Below are 19,552 nucleotides of genomic sequence, written 5' to 3' on the forward strand. Positions count from 1 at the left end.
TATATTGTGATATTTTCTTAACCTTTAACAGGTCAAAAACAGTTTTGGAGAAACACACTGTAGCCATATATTTTGGGGATAAGTGAAGTGGATGGGGCTTTCTTAAATTTCTTCTGTATTCCTGTTCAAAAGAGACAATCAACTTGCTTAGGTGGGAACAAAGTGAAAGCATCTACAAGATGTTTTCATATGCAGAGTTGTTTTGTTCTCATTTTTTTGAGTAGCCCAGAGTCTTTGACAGTCACCCTCCAAGAGATTTCCAGAAACTACCGGAGCAACAGTGCTACAAGCAAGACCTCTGCTGCTCTTAACAAGCCAAATGCTGCACAACGCACTGGCGACACAGAAAAAGAAGCCTGCCCCCTCCCCCAAGAGAAAGTTATATTTTTACCAGGATAATTTGATGCTAGAACAGCGCTGTCCAGTAGAATTTTCTGCAATAATGGCAATGTTCTACATCTGTGCTGTCAAATACAACAGCCACTGGCCATGTGGTCATTGAGCACTTGAAACATGGCTAGTGCAGGTAAGCAACTAAAATTTTTTAATTTTATTTTAATTAAATTTTAATAGGTATATATGACTATGGTTACTATACTCCATGTGGTTATTGAGCACTTGAAACATGGCTAGTGCAGGTAAGCAACTAAAATTTTTTAATTTTATTTTAATTAAATTTTAATAGGTATATATGACTATGGTTACTATACTGGACAGTACAGTTTTTGACCAATAGAATCTTTTGTTTTTTAAGAGATATAAATAGATAATTACAATAATATGCCCTAAAATAGTTGAAGAAAAGAATTACTTTCAATAAACATACAGTTCAGGGTAGAAATTATGTTACTTGCCTTCAGTGTAAAGTTACTTAATGATAGAATACATACTAGGTCCTCTTTTTTTCTTTTCTAGTTTTTTCTTTTTATGACTAATAAGAACAATGAGTCATTTTAGTAATTGGTCAAGAATTGGTCTTCTGCCTTGACTAAAGTAGTTAATATTCATCACGGAAAAAACTGTTCAAAATCTTGCAAAGTAAATGTGAATTTTAATACTCTTGCACTTAAAAGTAGGGCCTCCGGTTTATCCAACAGTGGTTATCAACAGATTTCTCAAACTATTAGTCATACAAAAGAATAAATAGTGCCACAATTTATAAACTTTGCAGAGCATTCTTTCTTTCTATGGATACTAGGGGAATATCCACAGAATAAATTCTATTTCATTAGGTCAGAAAAAGTTTTGTTACCAACTTTCACTTTTAAAACCAGTATTAAAAAAAGAAAGGTGAGAAAATAGTTTACACTTGACCTAATATCTCTGGCAGGCATTAGTATTAAATAGATTTTTGGAGGGGACAGAAGGAGACATTCAAGTTTGACTTTTGTTAAGTTAGAACACAAATTCATTAAAGTGATTAACAACACAGCACATATAGATGGAGTTTATAAATCTATTAAGCTATATCAGAGAGAAAAAAAGAATTCTAGAACATTAATTTAGTATCTTACCTCGTAATGAACAAACTGGTCCATTTTCTTGATTCTTAGAGCGCTTATTTCTGAATTGACTTGGAATATCTAATGAAAGATCTTAAAAGGAAATAAGAAAACAGCTGTTAAAGTCATATAACCACATTCAAAAATTAATTTCAAAACTTGATGTATTTTTAATGATTTATCTGTCTTAATTTTCAAAGGAAATATTAAATTATTATTTTAATACAATATCGTATCTCCACATACCAAATGTCTTACCTAGGAATGGATCAAACTTTCTAGATTCTGTCCCACATATGAGACAGTTAACCTCATTTTGAAGGAAGCCTCCGAATATAGCCGTGACAACTGTAGATGCTCCATTTCTAAAGAAAATCACCACAGAAAATATCTCAGTAAAAACTAAAATGTGTAAAATCTATAGGTCACTCCCTTTGGGGGAATGTATACCTTTTTTATTTAAATTACAAAATAATACAAAAACTTCAAAAGTGTACATACTAAATAAAGGGTTTAAGCCATTGACTGGCCTTCCCCCAAGCCCTCTTCAAACCTACTATTTTCTCCAAAAGTAACTAATACTGGACATTTATCAATCAGAACATGTGTATGCCTACTCAGGGCAGGAGAATCCCTTACTCGCCAGATATATCCCTCAGAAAAGAGGGGACTGTCTTATATTTGAATCTTTACAAGGCCTCTCATCTTACAGGGAGCTCTCAATTACTTTACTTTGAACAACAACCTCAATCACAGATAGATTTATGTTTTTCAGATGGTCCTCTGTCAGATTTGGGGAAAAAGAAATTTAATACATATTTAGTAATTACTGGTTTGGGTATGACTTCGCAATTGAAGTGAATACTACTGTCAACGACGAGCCTTATAAAAAGCTCACTTAAAATAATATTGTAAATAATTCCTTTGTGGAGATCTAAAATATGTCACTTTAAAGACAATAAAAAACCAATTATCCTAATGCTAGTTAACCTCTAGGTGCCTCAGCTTCATCAAATGTAATAAAAGGAATAACTTTAATCTATCTCAGATGCCTGGTTGAAGATGAATGAGTTATGTATAGACAGTGCTTTTAGACAAGTGCTTACTAAAAAGAAAGCTCTTAAACTGTGTTAAGGGTGTTTTCATTAGCATACTAATTAGAATCATACCTGCCTTTTGCTTTTATTTTTTTTCCATAAGTATATATTTTGAACATGTATGTCCCTCACTCTTTTTAAAAGCTTCATGCCATAGTGTGGACATAGAATGGACACAAGAACAACTGAGAAAGTGCACCATGGAGAGCATGATTAGCAAGCACTCTATTATATAGCACTTACTACATGCCAAGCTGCAGTCTAAATACTTTCCATTTATTAAATCGATTAACCCATACTCTATGAGGTAGACACTATTATCCCAATTCACACACCAGGAAGCTGAGGTCCAAAAGGTTAAGTAACTTGGCCCAAGGTCACATAGTTGGTCTGGCCTGAGCAGCTGCTCTTAACACTATGCTCCTTCCCTTAATTTAACCATTATAATACTAATGGATACTGGCGTTGTTTTGACATTTTTCTATTGTTAACAACACTACAACAAACACCTATATGTCACTCTGTGCACTTGTGCAGTTAACTCGAGCAAATAAATGCTTTTATGCTAATACCAATCTGAGGTGATTTCTGTCACTTGCAATCAATAGTACTCCTAATACACTGAACCGTACTTCCTGAACTGCTCTAAATTCACCCTACTGTAATGATGAGACCAACAAAACTCACCCAAGCAATTCTGTTTTTTTTTTAAAGTTTGCTTCTTTGGCTTCCTTCTTTTACTGGCAAAATTAATATATTGCAGCTTTTTTAAAAAGTTGTTCATAGGACATATGGCTTTATTTAGAAATTAAACAAAAAGGGAAGATATATTGGGAACTGGAGAACATGATGGCCATTTCTGGTTTTAGGTTTAATATCTGTGTCATAAACAAAGGACATACCCAAAAACTATCTATTGAAAATAGAGGGACTATGATTGATCAGTTCATACTGATGTTCACAAACAATGCTGCCTTTAATTTAAATAGAAACTACTTTATTACAAAGCAGTACATTTAAACTCAGTGTTATTCTTCCTTTATAATTTCTGCCTCAAAAAAGGATACTAATCAAGTCAAAATATCGAATTTTTCAAAATACAAAACAGACTTTTTCATTTAATACTATTTTAAATTCTACCAGGTCATGAGTCCTTCCTTTTCTCTACTGGATTCTAATTGGAATCATAGCTACTAGGACCTGGAGGAACAAACATTTTGAGAAGTATGACTATTAATATTGTTTACCTTTCTCAGAAACAGACAGATTAGCTATGAGACTGTTCTATCATTAAAAAGAACTTATCTTACTAAATCAGATTTATGGACTACCAGGCAATACAACAGAGACTCTTATATATTACTTAATCTTTCTTTCTTTGGAGAGTTCATCTTTTAAATCCCTCTCTTGCATAGGTCAACACAAAACTTTCCAAAAATTTGAACAAAAGCGAACTATAATTAACCAAAATCCAGGCTGAAATATCAGTAAAACATCCCTGCCTCAAGCAAAATAAATGTTCTAATCTCAATGTATATTTTGAAATATTAGTACTTGGAAAAGCAATCCAAATGGTTTGTTTCATTCACATAGAGGTAAGAAAATATTCTGAGAATTTACAAATGCCTCAGTTTCATTAAAGGACAGATATACTTTAGGAAAATTCAAGTTCAAAATAAGGCTTTAGAATTCAAATTAAAATATCACTTTAAAATATTTTAAGCTTTTGTTTTTAGTGAACAAATACAATTATTTTAGTATATCAAAACTATCTCCCACCCATTATTCAGTACATTTGGAGGAAATTTTTTAACTTCTAAATTGTACAAATACATATTTTTTAAGTTTTAAAATAATCTATACCAAATAATAATAATCAGAATTACCAAGATGCAAATACAAAATGCCTCTGGTCTAAGAAGCAGGAGGCATGTGCCAGTACACTTGGTTATAAAGTTCAAGTGCATGAAAGTCTCAGCAAAGGTCCAAGAAAACGCTCTACCTTCCATCATGAATCTAACAAACAATAACACCAACAGAAATGTCTGAGGTCCTTCAAAAAGATAAAAAGAAACTAAACCTTACATGCAACATTTGTTACTTGCAGACAGAGTGGAATTCTCCTGCAGAATTGCTGAGCGGGAAACGCCATTAAATCCGCCCTGGAGTTCCAAGTGCAGGTGGTCCAAAAGGTAGCGCATAAATTCATGGGCATCCTGCTGCTGATAGCCCCTTGAAACAAAAAGAAACGGTTTGTCACTGGGGAGGCTCCACGTGCCCAGCCAAACAGGCAGGAGGGAAAAGCACTGGGAATGGCTGTCCCCGTGAACTCAGAGCACAGTGAGGCTCCCTGACTCCTCATCCCCTACTTGTTCCGTGTTTTACACATAAAATTTCTCAACAAGAAAAAATTCTACTGCTTAAAAACAAGTTCAAAAACACAGAATATTAGAGCTCATTGGACTTGTAGTGATCTCAACTGACCTCACTTTAAAGATGAGAAAAATTGAGGGGCAAAACAAGGAGTGTGTGTGATTTGCCTAAAGTCCTACAAGAGAGCAGTAACAGGGATGGGACTGACTATAACCAATGTTTTCTGGATAGACACTATACCGCTGGACCCTCTAGAAAGGTGCTCAAAATTTCCTATCATAACCTCACTGGAAAAGTAGGTCTAAGCCACCACTACATAAAGAGTTTAAAACTAATGTTTTAGATTAGAAGATGATAATTTTTAAACGCTGGCGGACAGGAAAAGAAAAATTATCTAAAAAGTTAAAGATGTCTAACATTCTATACTTGCATCTTAATCTTTGACTCAAAAGACATCTTTTAAATAAACACTTTAAAAATGCATTGACTCATACATAGTTAATTATTCTCTATCTTAAAACTTGAACATATACAGTAACATATTCTTAGGTTACTTCTACTATATTCAGACAGAAACTTATATGGAATTCTTATACAGATCATTGACAAGTAAACATAAATGAAGGCTGATAGAAAATGAAGTTGGTAGAATTGGAAGGTCACAGAGGTTTAGGTAGATAAAATAAATCAAGCAATGAAATATAAAGTACTTTCATAAAACTATGAATAGAAAAGACTTATGCCTATATTTTGCCAGCATGCAAGGTTCTCTTTAATCTATCCTCTAAATTTCAAATTTTTCTGGCCTGATCTTGAGTCAAAATTTCCACCACTCTTCCAGGAAATGGAAATGGTCCCATAAGCAAAATTTCTTTCAACCAGAGTTTCCCTCAATATATATTTTCTCCCTTTTCCTGAAATTTCTTCTAGAAATTGTAAATTATGAAAACAATCTGCCTAAGCAATGGAACTTAAATCAGAAGTCACTTGAGCTCGCTTCGGCAGCACATATACTAAATAAGAAGTTACTTTAGCACTATAATTTTTTTCTGAACTATTTAGCAACCAAATATCAATGTATGTCAAGTTTTTCCTCTAAGTTTTATATGAATAAAAATATTAAAATTCACAGCCAATAATATTCAAAATTGGTAGTTCCTTTATATATCTAAGGAAGTGCTTTAAACTTTTTCAATACATCTATTTTTTCACGATTTAAAGGTACTATTAGTATTTTAGGTCATATCCGAAATTCTATCATACATAAAAGTTTCATTTTCTCACCAAAATAACCTGATATCTAATCATCATGTGTCTAAAATGGATCATAACTACCACTACCTTGTAGTTATGCCGATTTGCATTTCCATCAAACACATTTAAACACTTTTAAAACACAATCTTCCCAATGTACATTAATGTTTCCAATCACACCATGATCCTCTTTTCTGATATCAAAATATATTATTTTCTAATGTTACCTTTATCATTAGAAACATGTTTTTGACCTACATGAGATCATGGAACACTCAGCTGTTTGTAAAGTTAAGTTATGGGTTTCTGCTTTAATTTGTGATCTTTACCAGAAAACAGTCTAAGACTAGGAAAATTTTCTGATTCTGTCTAAAGAGACATTTATACTTCCATTTTTAAACACTTAAATAAAATCTTTCATTGAGTATCTGAAAGTCTTAATATATATTATTTAATACGTTACTTTCAAAAAACTTAAGTTAGCTTTTCAATTACTTCCCAATTATACAATCTGGGCTTCGGAGTTTCCTCTGTAGTCAATTTAGGTTTCTCTTGTTTGGTAATCATGTTAAAGGAAACACTCCTCACGTTTGGGTACAATGTTTATGTTTTATACACAAATCATTTCAGTGATGTCACCCAAACAGGTGGTTGTGAGTTAGTGAAAAACTGGATTTATGAGGAACCAACTGGTATCTCTGTGACAGTATTAAGAGAGAAAAAAGAGGGAAATAGCTATCTCCAATATTAATACTGTTCCTTATCTTCATGTGTCTGTGACCTTGAAATTACCTCCTTTTTCTTAGTGTCTACAGAAAATCTGTTATAAACATGCTGTGAGATTGGAAGATACACTGTAAATATAAAAAGCCTAAAAGATCATGAATCATCCTTTCTGAATGAGGGGGCTGAGAAAGAGGGGCATTGCTGAAGCAAATGTATAGGAACACGGGGGCAAATGGCTCCTCACAATAATTTTGGCACAATGAGGCAAGCCGTATGTACCCAAATCCTAAAAACGAAATGCTCCAATAAAGAATGATCAAAGAAAATGCTACTTTGCTGCTGGCTTGAGTGTGAAAAACAGACATTCCAAATAATCGAAGACACCACAGAATACAGACATGTACTAGTACTTGTATGATGATCCAACACGCACAATTGTGACATCATACACCTGTACATTACTGATTATTCTCTGTTTTGGCATTACCAGTACATCATGTGTAAAATGGCAAAGACCAATAAGGAACAGGACATGAATCTATGGAATCAAATTTTATCATTCTAAAACAAAGTCTTCTAAAATACCTAGGACACACTAGAATTTTAGGTTATGTTCATATTTAAAGTATCTCATAAAAGAATTCTAAATTATTGTTTTGTCTGAATTATCTTCAAAATCAAAATCAGGTAAATTTAGCTATTTCTATCCAGTATGTCATCAATCATGGTGCATTTCTTCAAGACAAAAACACAAGAAAATGGAAATTTCAAAAATGATTTTTTTGTTTACACACAGACAAAAACTACAATAGCAAAATTCCTAGTTAAAAGAACTGATAGTTTAAATATAAAATATCAACTGCATAGTATTTGTTAAAGTTCTCTATTTACAAATACCCACAGATTATTGTTAAATTAAAATATCACAAGTAAACATCTATTGTACACAAAATCTATATTTTCTAAAAAGCCAAGTAGAATATTTAGCAAATATAAGAATGTTTCAGTAATATTCATCCATCATCTTTAAACATTAATTACAATAAGAACTAATTTTTAAAAAACTAAAACAAGCTGGGGAAGTCAAGGCAAATATATTAAATCATTATACATGAAAGCAGCAATAGCACATAAGTGATATGAGGAACAGGGGAATAAATACCAGACCTGATCTGAATTATCAAGAGCCTTTCTTGGAGAATGAATATTAAGCTGGATGCTGAAAAAGAGATGGGACCACAAGGCAAATATCGTAGTCAGGAAGCCCATGACAAAGAGGGAGGCAATAAGATAAAACCATGTTAAAGAAAGCAAAGGCTAGCAGAAAAGACTATCAAATTACAAAAGCCAGTGTCTTTTGAGCCAGCAATTCTTTTAGATATCTGCATATATATGTATGAGACTATCCACTGCAGCAGTGTTTGAAACAGCAAAAGATAAAAAACAATCCTTATGATCACTGGTACGGGATTCTTACATAAATTATGATACAACCATAAAGTAGAAGTTTATGCAGCCATAAAATGGACTGAGAAAGCTATTTATATACTAATATGAATCATCTCAAAGTAGGAAAAAAAGGACGTTGCAATTTATGTTAAAAATCACACACTATTGTTTATACACACACAGAATATCACTGAAAGGATACACAATAATCTAGTAACTATGGTTGTTTCCAGAAAGCAAAATGAAAGGCTGGGGAATAGAGTAAAAGAAAAAACTTTCATTGCATATCATTTTTTTATCTTTCGAAATTTTAAATTATCTGTATTTTGCCTATTGAAAAAAAAATTTTAACTTTAAGGTATTTTATGGTCTAGAAAAGGAAAAACGGCATACTGGGAAGCCATAAGAAGTATGGCTGTAGGTATAGCAGTCTCCCCTTACTCTTTGATTACATGAAAATGGGGAACGATCTCAATTATTATAGAACTAAGAGAAAGTCTTGCTAAGAACACAAGCAACCAATTATCATTGCTAAGAACACAAGCAACCAATTATCATTGGTCATCAAGAAAAAAATCTAAGAGTTCCTGTGTATTAGGAATCACTGTGGAAGCTCCATGCCAAATTCCTCAACCTAGTTACCTTTTCCCAAAATTCTTTCCCTTCATTGGTAGGAATATTAGAATGTGTAAAATTAAGCAGCTACAAAATAAATCATGCTCACAGTTGGGCTACAGAAACTAGAAAAGGCAGAGATGTGGGCAGATTTAAAGGAAAAGTAGAATTCTATTGAATAAAAGTTTCATGCTTCTAAATTTCCAACTAAGAATGAGGGACCTGAGTCACCACAGGGACCAAGCAGAACAGTATAAATTCAGTGTTGGGCCTCACTCAGGCATGTGGACAAATTCCTGTAAGCATATCTATCATTAACCAACCCCCCAAAAACCTGGGTTCTAATACTGGTCCTATCATCTACTAGATGTATAAGACTGAACAAGTTGCGACCCCTCTCAGTTTTGTCTTCTTTAAAATGGGACTAACGCTTCCTATCCTGAAAAGAAATTTGTGTTCTTTAATGCAGATCAGATATAAAATGCAGATCAGATATACATGCAAGGCATGTAGTAGGCATTCAATAAATATATTTTTATATAATAATAAACCACAAAGATTAAATCTCTATCAAGAGAGTAACTAGGTGACTATGTTAGAAATTTTATATTAAGTAACAACAATTACAACTTACAATTCTTTGAAGTTGTTATCTTTTAAATATTTCTCTATATTACCAATATATCTAAACTACTATTAGGCCAATAGAGCACAATATATACTAAGTTTTACTAGAGCATGCTGGTTAATAAAAAAAAAAGAGGTAGGTATATTAGGCACCAAATCATGACAAATAAAAACCATAACTTGCTTCAGAAGGATAAAATCAACAGAAGGTGGCAAGGCTGTTGTCAATCTGCTATTACCTGAATCCCTACAGGGATGACTAACCTAGGAGAAGTAGCATCCTCTGATAGCAGGGCTGTTTCCCTACTCAAGCAAGGCTCGAGTAGTGATTCTACAGCCACATTAGGGTGGGACCCAGCTACCTTCTGGAAAGTGAATCCCAAAGGACTTGACTACAGTATTCTAAGACTTTCAGAACCCAGACCACAACAGTAAATATAATACCATGGATTCCTACTGATGACATTTAGATTTTTTTTAGTTGAAATAACAAGACAGTGTATGATGGCAATTATTCTTTATGAGATTTTGAAAGAATCAAGGAAATTTTACCCAGTATGTTTTCCTAGAGCACGTTATTATTTATAAGGGCTTTGTTTTTATAACAAAACACGCTACCCTTTGTTAAAGATATTACTAACATCTATTATTTAAACAAACATTTGTCTAGTCAGATATATCCAACTTCTGTTCTTCTCCTTCAAAAAAAAAAAAAAAAAGCAATACCAGTCTTTATTATTTAGAACATCACCGCTTCACTGGAAATTGTTTCAGGAACGCTGTGAAGACTAATCCTTCATTAAATAACACTTACCTAAAATTCGGCATAATCTTCCAAACAACGTAAAATAAGGACTCTGGGCTAAATGCAGTTTGGCTACCCTGCCATAAAGCACAGAGTGTCTTTCTAAACTCTTCCACCAAAGACCTGGAAAAGAAAGAACAACACCCTTAGCATTAGTGAGAAACTACTATTTTAATGCATAATGTCCAATTGTCTAAAATTTATAATAATTAAAAAATGAAAACATAAAAAGGGTACGGTCTCTTTTACGTCTAACAGTTAAGTAAGAGCATCTCAAAAACCCATGTAATGGAAGCAACCGAAGTGTCTTACGATAGATGATTGGCTAAAGAAGCTGTAGTACATATATACAATGGAATATTACTCAGCCATAAGAAGAGTTGAAATACTGCCATTTGTGACAACATGGATGGACCTCGAGATAATCATGCTAAGTGAAATAAGCCAGATAGAAAAAGTTGAAAATCGCATGATATCACTTACATGTGAGATATAAACCTAAAAGAAACAAATGAACAGGACAAACAAATAGAGACTCGTAGACATAGTCTATAGACTAGTGGTTACCGGAGGGTAGGAGGTTGGGGAGAACAGAGGAGGGGGAAGGTAGACGGGGTAAAGGGGGTCAAATATAGGGGGTAGGTGGAGGATGAGGTGGGTAAAGGGGATCAAATATATGGTAGCTGAAGGAAACTGGACTTTGGGTGGTAAACGCACAATAGAATATACAGATGTCAAATTATAATGTATACCTGAAAATTATATAATTGTATTAACCAATATTACCACAATAAACATAATTTTAAAAAAAAGTATTAGACACAATACAGTAAAAAATAAATAAAATAAAAAATTCAGGGTCATGTAAAAAAAATCCATGTAAATAGCAGTAATTACTGATAAAACCAGTTTTTTAACCATGTGGTAAACTTCGAGCCCAAATACTGCCATATTTGTACAATAAAGCAATGGATAAGTTACAAACCAAATTATTTTAGAATGTACATTTTAAAAACTTGAAACAAATAATGGAATCTCCTCCTCCATCTGCTGCACTGTTCCTTCTTGCCCCTCACTAGGCACACTTCCCACACCTCAGTGTGTGACCATCTGCTCCTCTCTGCCCCAGAGAGTTCATCTGGCCACAAAGCTTCAATACTCAACTCTATACCAATTACTCTTAAAAATCCAAATCTAAAAGCCAGAATTTCTCATGACCACTTTTATTCACGTTTCTCCAGTTCCAACAGGAATTTTCTACTGGACATCCTCTTGTCACTTCAGACTCAATGGGTACTAAACCTTCTCTCTGTTCTCTCCCTACTGTCCTCCAATACCCATTTTCCTCTTCTCCCATAGGAACAGAACTTCTGCTTTTCTCTTGGCATACGAACTCCTGGAATATAAAACTTTGAGTGTGTCCAAATTCTGAGAAACTTCCTCAAAGAGAAAGAGTAGTCTTTATAACTACTTCCTTCTTCCTTCTAGCTGGAATGAGGATGAAATGGTGACACTCCAGCACCATCTTAGACTATGTGGCTGAGAGCCCCACACTGAATTTGAATACATTGGCTTGCAACAATCACCTGCCAATTTTTTCCCTGCTCCATATCAATTAAAAATTAACTGTATTGCCTTGTAATTAATTTGATGACTACAAATTAATTTTACTATACAAGATAGGTTTACCTAACACTATCGGACAAATGAATTCACAAAGACTAATAATATTCATGCTGGTCTATACATACTGTATTTCACATACTGATGTCAATTTTAGAATGTCCAAATTCACGAAAACTCAATAAGTAGAGTGCTAAATTTACCTTGCCTATTAGGTAAATACAAATAAAAGAATTCCAACAATTATTAAGATTACCAGCTGCTTAATACAATTTTTAGAAGAGGTTTTTAAAATGCATGTGCCTATGAATGCACATAATGCAATGGAAATCACCAGTAAGAGTCATTTGTTTTGTAGCTCAAAGCCAGAAAGGACATATTTTTAGAACTCACACATTGTTATCCCCTTGGCTCCTGGTGTGGTATGTTCGCCTTCCTGCAGTCTTCCCGTTCCTTAACTCCACAGCAGGCAATTCTTTGAAATAACAGCAAAACTGCTCAATGTTACTATTTTAAAAGGAAGGAAGAAAATTATTTAAAAAAAAAAATTTCATAGGACTGTAAAGAAAGTTCCATGAAACTCCACTGGGATTTTAAAAATGTGATCTTTCAATTCCTCACTTAAGTTATACTTGATGTAATCTCTTAATATAAGTTTCTTCATTAAGTTTCCTCATTTAATCCAAGAAAACAGTATAGATAATTTTGTAGAACTAAACACAGATGTTAAAGCAAAATCTCTGTTAAAAAAAATCCTTAATTCTTGCCCTCTACCCTTCACCTATAGGTTGTCACTGTTTCTTTCCTCTCAGGGTGCTTGTTTCCAAGTGTCCAATAATTTCCTCAAATAAAAACCATGAACCCATCATATTGTTTAGATATACTATACATAGTAATAAAGGGAATTCAGTAGTGACTAAAATTTCTTCTCTGAGCAAAACTGGATAAGCTGAGAGACAGTACCCTTAAGGAGAGATCAAATATGGCTTCTGCTCCTTATTAGCAAGGTAGCCTTAGGAAGATAATTTATTCTGGCCTTTGATGCCTCATCAAAATCTAAAAGTATACAATTTTCAAAATAATTTATTCTACATAACTTAGGTCAGCCTTGTTGGCCATCTTATTTTTACTGCTTATCTAACATTCTGAAGATCTTCTAAACATCCACTCTTATGACCACACTTAAGACTCAACTAATTGAAAGAAGTTCTCTGAACAAGATTCCCTGTAGCCCACACCATATCTATCTCACACCATATCTACCTCAGGGCCAGTGAGCTTTTACATTTTTAAAGAGTTGTTTAAAAGGGCAGGAGGGTATAGAAGGGAGAAGAGTATGTGAGAGACTGTATATGGCATGAAAGATTAAAAATATTTATTTAATCTGGCCTCTCACAGAAAAAGTTTGCTGGTCTCTGCTTTAGCCTATTCAAGAAGCAATCGGAAATAAATAACAGCCAACAGTTATTTACTGCTAGGCACTGTTCTAATAAGCACTTTATATAAATTAGATTATTTAATCGTCCCAACTACCCTGTGAGGTAGAACCATTATCCCCAGTTTTACTGATGAGAAAGCTAAGGTACAGGGAATTGAAGTAACTTGCCCCAAACCATATGACTAGAATTAGTGGCAGCAACAGGATCTAAACCCAGGGCCTCTGCTCTTAATCATTCCACTAGAAACTAACGTCAGATAATTAAGCTCTGGCCATAACATTACCTGAGTGACTGAAGAATGGCATTCATGAAACACGTGTTCCCCAAATTCCGAAGGCCTGTGGCACAAATGGCAGTGGTGCTTCCCTGTAAAATGGGACAAGAGGCCATCAGTAATGCCAAGAGAAGGCAGACTATTTCAAACATCAAAGCAAAGCAAAGGCTTATATTTGAAACTCTAGCAACAAGTCAATTTGAAATTAGTCTTTTCCTGTCCAATTAATATTTCAAACTTGGTTTCTACTCTCTGTATTAGGTGTCTGGATATTTTTAGAAGGTTGTTTCTAATCCTGGGATTGTTCTGAATGGGAGTATCTGATGGGAGCTTATGAGTAAATCAGCATTAATAAGTACTATGCAGTACACAATGCAAAAACCAGGAAAACCCTTAAAAGAAATAAAGTTTAAGACTTACTGCCTTTACAAATTCTATTAAAACTACTACGAATTGAAAATATATATATATATATCCCAAGTATTTCTATCTCTAAACTTTTAACTCTACGCCATGCATAAATGACCCAATACATGTCTTCCTAGCAATAGGATATCAATCTTAAAAAACTGCCTGAACTTCCCTTAAAGTCTAAGGCTTGGTTTTCTGATTAGCTCTACAAATGCACCACGATGTCTGAATACTACACCTGAGAAGTGAATCTACCAATTCAACTCGAAGCATCTCTGCCTATAATTTAGATGGCCAGAGAACACTTTGGCTCTTTCTTCCACAAAATCATAACACTTTAAGTGTATTTAAACATAGCTAGAATGACACCAAAGAAGTAGATACAGGGCAAAATTGCTGGTGTATTTAAAAATATTTAGTAATTTAAAAATTTTGCTGATCTATTAATGGCTCAAACAGCTGGTAACAGACAGTTATCAGAATGAGAAAGCATATTCATTTATGGTGAAGTTGTATTAATGAAGTCCTAAGAAATAAAGGACAAAAATTTCACACTCACAGACTTTGAACTCGGGGCCTTTAATGAAAGAAAGCAAGGATCTTTGGATCCTATAGAAACGCAGTAATAAGGTACATAGGTAGGCATTAAGAACCCAATGCTTGCTAAGGCAGAGGAATAATACAGTAGTAATCCTGACGGAAGAAAGGTACTGACAGATGGACTCACTGACGTATCACACCAAGAATCATTAGTACAAGTGACAAACATTTTATAAAATATTCCAATTCCAAGGCATACACTTATAAGAGTTTACAAAGGGCAACACTAATGTTGAAGTTATAAAGCAGTGACTAGATCTCAACCAATTGTTATATTTGAATAAATTTTAATTACTTACATTCACTTTTAATAACTTGCTGTTTAGTGATGAGTTTTCCAAAAGTTTTCTTTTCCTATGCCTGTCAGCGGTGAAAGCTGAGCTATTAAAACACAAATAGTCAAAAAGACATTAATACACACCAAGATAAAGAATAAATGTGGCTGTTCTAAGTGTCTAGGGTATGGAGCTCTGGCTAGCTGCTTAGTCAGGCCAGGAAATGACCTGTTATGCCTCTGTGGCCCACAAGCATTGAAGTAACTTGAGGAGTTCCACTTCCCTTGGAAATCCCCATTGCTCCTCCCACAAGGTGGGGACTGACAGCTGCCACCATCAGGTACTTCCAAGAAAAGATGGCCAAGAAGATAAAATCTGTGTGACAATTATCCCTCTCTACCACCACTCGATCTGCCTAATCAATTGTGAAGCTTCAAAGATGAAAACATCTATTCCTCATAATATGATTCTGTGATTTAACATTGTCTTAAATACTGTGCTACTTCTTTCTCAATTTTGTTCATTTGTCATCATAGATATAATCTCAGTTTGCAGAATGATAAATTCCCTTGGAAATCCCCATTGCTCCTCCCACAAGGTGGGACTGACAGCTGCCACCATCAGGTACTTCCAAGAAAAGATGGCCAAGAAGATAAAATCTGTGTGACAATTAATCCCTCTCTACCACCACTCGATCTGCCTAATCAATTGTGAAGCTTCAAAGATGAAAACATCTATTCCTCATAATATGATTCTGTGATTTAACATTGTCTTAAATACTGTGCTACTTCTTTCTCAATTTTGTTCATTTGTCATCATAGATATAATCTCAGTTTGCAGAATGATAAATTAGAGGCATGTATAAATTCATTTGATCCAGCTATGCTACAAAGAATATTCTAAAATTAATCCTAATTAGCACAGAAATTCTGAATTAAAATTATTTAAAGTTTTCTTGATGAAAGATATTTTGCTTAAAATTTATCAGAAAGCAATTCCTATCTTCAAAGTTCACTTTAAAATTATATATCAGGAGAACTAATCTAAAGGAGGTAAAATCATCATTAAATGACACAGACTTTTAAAAGTCTGCTAAATATTTCTCATCTTCTACAAGTACCAGGCTAATCTAAAGTAAATACATAATTACTTTTCTTTCCAGAATTTCCAGAAGAACTATAATGTCTTTGGAACATCAGATCTAGTAACAGTTGCTTCAAATCTAAAAATAATCTTAAGAAACATGTCTTCAGAACTTTGTTCAAATTAAAGGGAGAAAGCGCTTTGAAAAAGAGAGGAGCCCAAGGATGACAAGCCAAAAAGTACTTAACACCAAAGTGTTTTAATTAGTTTAGAATTTAAAGAAATCTATTCTTCTTTCCTTATCAGCTTTATAATCTATTTAGTCAAAGAGACATGCATAAAGACTTTGGTTAACCATAGCTATAAAGTGTTTCACTTGAAAACCGTATGTGATTTCCTCTTGGTATACAATTTAAAAACATTTTATTGGCTTTACGTTTATGTTTGCTTTTGGCATGTTCTCACAATACCTTTTATACATCAACTGTCAAAATAAATTAGATGGCACCTGATGATTGGGGGTGATTTACACAAATTTCACTTGACTCAGCAGTCATTCCAGGGCTATGCTTCTATCCACTGTAGCTTCAAAGGCATTGCTATTTGGGTTTCTGTTTAACTGCCTGAATTTTGAGTCCAATGAGTTTTATCTGAATGGCCTATTTGGCTACAGCAAGGAAATTCTATTCGCATAAGTATTTTAATTTCTTTATGATGCTAAAACATTTCACAGCTTCTTGTAATTTCAAGTGATATAAAAGGCCTAACCAAAAAAAAAAGGGGGAGGGGGGGAAAGCTGGGATCTTGTGCTATCACATAGATGCAAAGTGCACGATAATATAATTAAGCCTAATTTCCCTTAAAAATAATGCATAAATTTTGGTGCTTCTAAGATGACCTCACATTTGATAAGAATTTTCTAATATCAAAAGTAACTCTATAATGATTTTATACTGTCTTTTTCCCTTTCCTTGCAATCCAAAATTCCCCCTTCAAATAAATTTTGTACCTTACAAACTGATAGGTTATAACTAAAAAAACAGGCTCTAGGGCCCTTGAATATGGTTTATGACAAATACTAAATAAAAGAAATACTGAGCTACATTACCATTAGCTATGGTACAGTTTCAGATTTTCAAACTCAAAGCTTTTTTCATTAATATTTCAATCACACTAAAAACATGATGAAGTTATGGAATTCATAAACAAAAATTCCACTCAAAGATCTGAAAGACCCCAGAACCCCAGTACATCCCCTTTCTTTCCCAAAGCCTATTACTTACTTTTCCAAGTTCTGTAAGTGTTCTCTGACTTTCTGTACCAGTCCCAGCTTGGTGTCATTAACCACAAAATCATCACAGCGATAACTGCAAGAAAAATATTCATCAATGTGTGTAAGGAGCTTGAGGAAACCACAGTAATGAAATCACTAAAAGGCTTGGCTGCTGCCAAGATGATCACATGGCTCTGCAGGGAGTTACTGCTGGTGGTAAGTTTAAAGAGGACTTGGAATCCACAATGGAATGTTTTTTATGAGTCTTTTTAAAAAGCCACGTAGGCAATGAACACTAGCTTCTTTTCACATTTTTATTCAAAAGCTCTTCAATTCCTTCTTTGAAAATGAAATAAGCTGTTACATGTGTTACATTCTTTTTAATGTCGCACAATATATGGAAAATGAAATAAAAAGCACCAATTCTGTTCACAAAGCTTTAAGGTGATACTTCTCAACTCAAATTAATGGAGAAATTGGGGAGAGGAGAGATTTAAATGAAAAGCAGGGAAAAGGTAACTAACCTGTAGAGATAGTTGAATTAAAAAAAAAAATAAAGCTATACATTTTAAACATGATTTAATTAAAATAAATTGAATTCAGATGGTTAACAATGAATCTTTTCATTCAGAGGTACAAGAAAACAATGACTACATCTTTTAGGAAACCAGTAACTGCTTTGAAGAAAGTTTTTGTTTGTTTGTTTGTTTGTTTTAATTTTTTAGGCGAGGCACCCTTGGTTGACCTTACAGATTGCAAGGACATTGTCATCTTACAATCCCTTATTTTTTATTTTTATATTTTATGCCTACAGCACCTGGTCTTCCTAAGTGAAAGAAAGATGTTTTAAGGTGTTCTTTAAAACTGATATTGTTCGTGTGCGTGTGTGTTTGTGAGAGAGAGAGAAAGACAGAGACAGACAGAGATAATGAAACTTCAACAAGTCAATAAGCAAATAATATAAGGAATCAAACAAAATAAACTTTAACTTGTACATTAGCATTCAATTTTTTTCGTGGGATAAGGCCAATTTTAACAAAAACTACTTTCATAACTACCAAAGAATAATAATAACATTGCCATTCTGAGCAAATAAAACTGAATGCATACCTATTAGTAAAAATTAAGTCATTTCTAACAAATCCAAAAACCATTTCTTACATATCTGAAACCAATCTATAAAAAACTGAGAAGAGGATGAGGGAAAGTAATTTTTTAAAAAAGATTACACACAAAAGCGTGGCTTCTATCTTTTATTTGCAGAAGTCAAAATTATTTAACATCCACCTCCCCCATTACCTGACTACCTATCCATCAATCAAGAGTCTAATCTACTCTCCAAATTCCTAGGGTTAATCCCTAACATTTCCACAAATAGCAAAACCTATCCTTACATCCTAGACTGTTTCTCTATTATCAAATACCAGCAATGTTAGGAGAATAATTATCAGCTTTATGACAAATACGTAAATAAATGAAACGTTTTAAGTCTTTGCTTCCTCTCAGCATAAATATTAAGAGAGTAAAGTCTACTCTGTTTAAATTTGGGCTTAAGGCACTTGGTTCCTCCATGAACGTTAAGCATTCATGGAAGAAGGAAATTGCATTATTAGTCTAACTCCTTATATTTTCATTTTATGTTTGCATCTATTTATGCATGTATTTCAGATAAAACAATACTCAGTTTAAAACAAAAACAACTCCAAATGCTAGTGTTCATCTTGGAAATAAAGTCTAAGAGAAAATTTAGACCACCTTTCATGTATTTACAAAATGCCCTACCATCTAATTGAAAAGTGAACCCATTAACCTCTACCAAAAAAATGGGCTTTGTTTAGAAACAAACTGTTTCATATTAAATGAAATAACTGATCCTTTTCTTATTAATTTTTTTTGGCGTGACATGGATTCATCCTGAAATAAAATTAACTTTACATATGTTAAAGTAGTATTTTCATATATTGAAACTTAGTTTTATTTTTGGGCTTGCTCCACTCTAACTAATCTGGCTTAACTGGGTCTAGTTGCTTCATCTCTCTGAACTTTTATCATTAAAGTTGAGTAACTTGCCGTAGACTCTAGAGCTGTGCTAATGTGGCTAGTGCAACTGAGGAACTGAATTTTAA

The 19,552-nt window shown here is 33.7% G+C and overlaps 1 protein-coding gene across 2 annotated transcripts in view; it reads right to left on the bottom strand.

Annotated features, from left to right (window-relative positions):
- USP3 (ubiquitin specific peptidase 3) overlaps positions 1 to 19,552 on the bottom strand; it is an 82,097-nt gene that overhangs the window by 22,344 nt on the left and 40,201 nt on the right. For both annotated transcript variants that reach the window (XM_006920278.3, XM_015596058.2), the window contains exons 4-11: positions 17,437 to 17,520; positions 15,095 to 15,176; positions 13,794 to 13,876; positions 12,465 to 12,578; positions 10,458 to 10,571; positions 4,685 to 4,831; positions 1,761 to 1,867; positions 1,515 to 1,595 (exon numbers count right to left, since the gene is read on the bottom strand). In XM_006920278.3, coding sequence (XP_006920340.1) covers positions 1,515 to 1,595; positions 1,761 to 1,867; positions 4,685 to 4,831; positions 10,458 to 10,571; positions 12,465 to 12,578; positions 13,794 to 13,876; positions 15,095 to 15,176; positions 17,437 to 17,520 — 812 coding nt within the window. The remainder of the gene's footprint in view (positions 1 to 1,514; positions 1,596 to 1,760; positions 1,868 to 4,684; positions 4,832 to 10,457; positions 10,572 to 12,464; positions 12,579 to 13,793; positions 13,877 to 15,094; positions 15,177 to 17,436; positions 17,521 to 19,552) is intronic.

Source organism: Pteropus alecto, unplaced genomic scaffold (genome assembly GCF_000325575.1).
Source record: "Pteropus alecto unplaced genomic scaffold, ASM32557v1 scaffold86, whole genome shotgun sequence".
NCBI classification, from domain to species: Eukaryota; Metazoa; Chordata; class Mammalia; order Chiroptera; family Pteropodidae; genus Pteropus; species Pteropus alecto.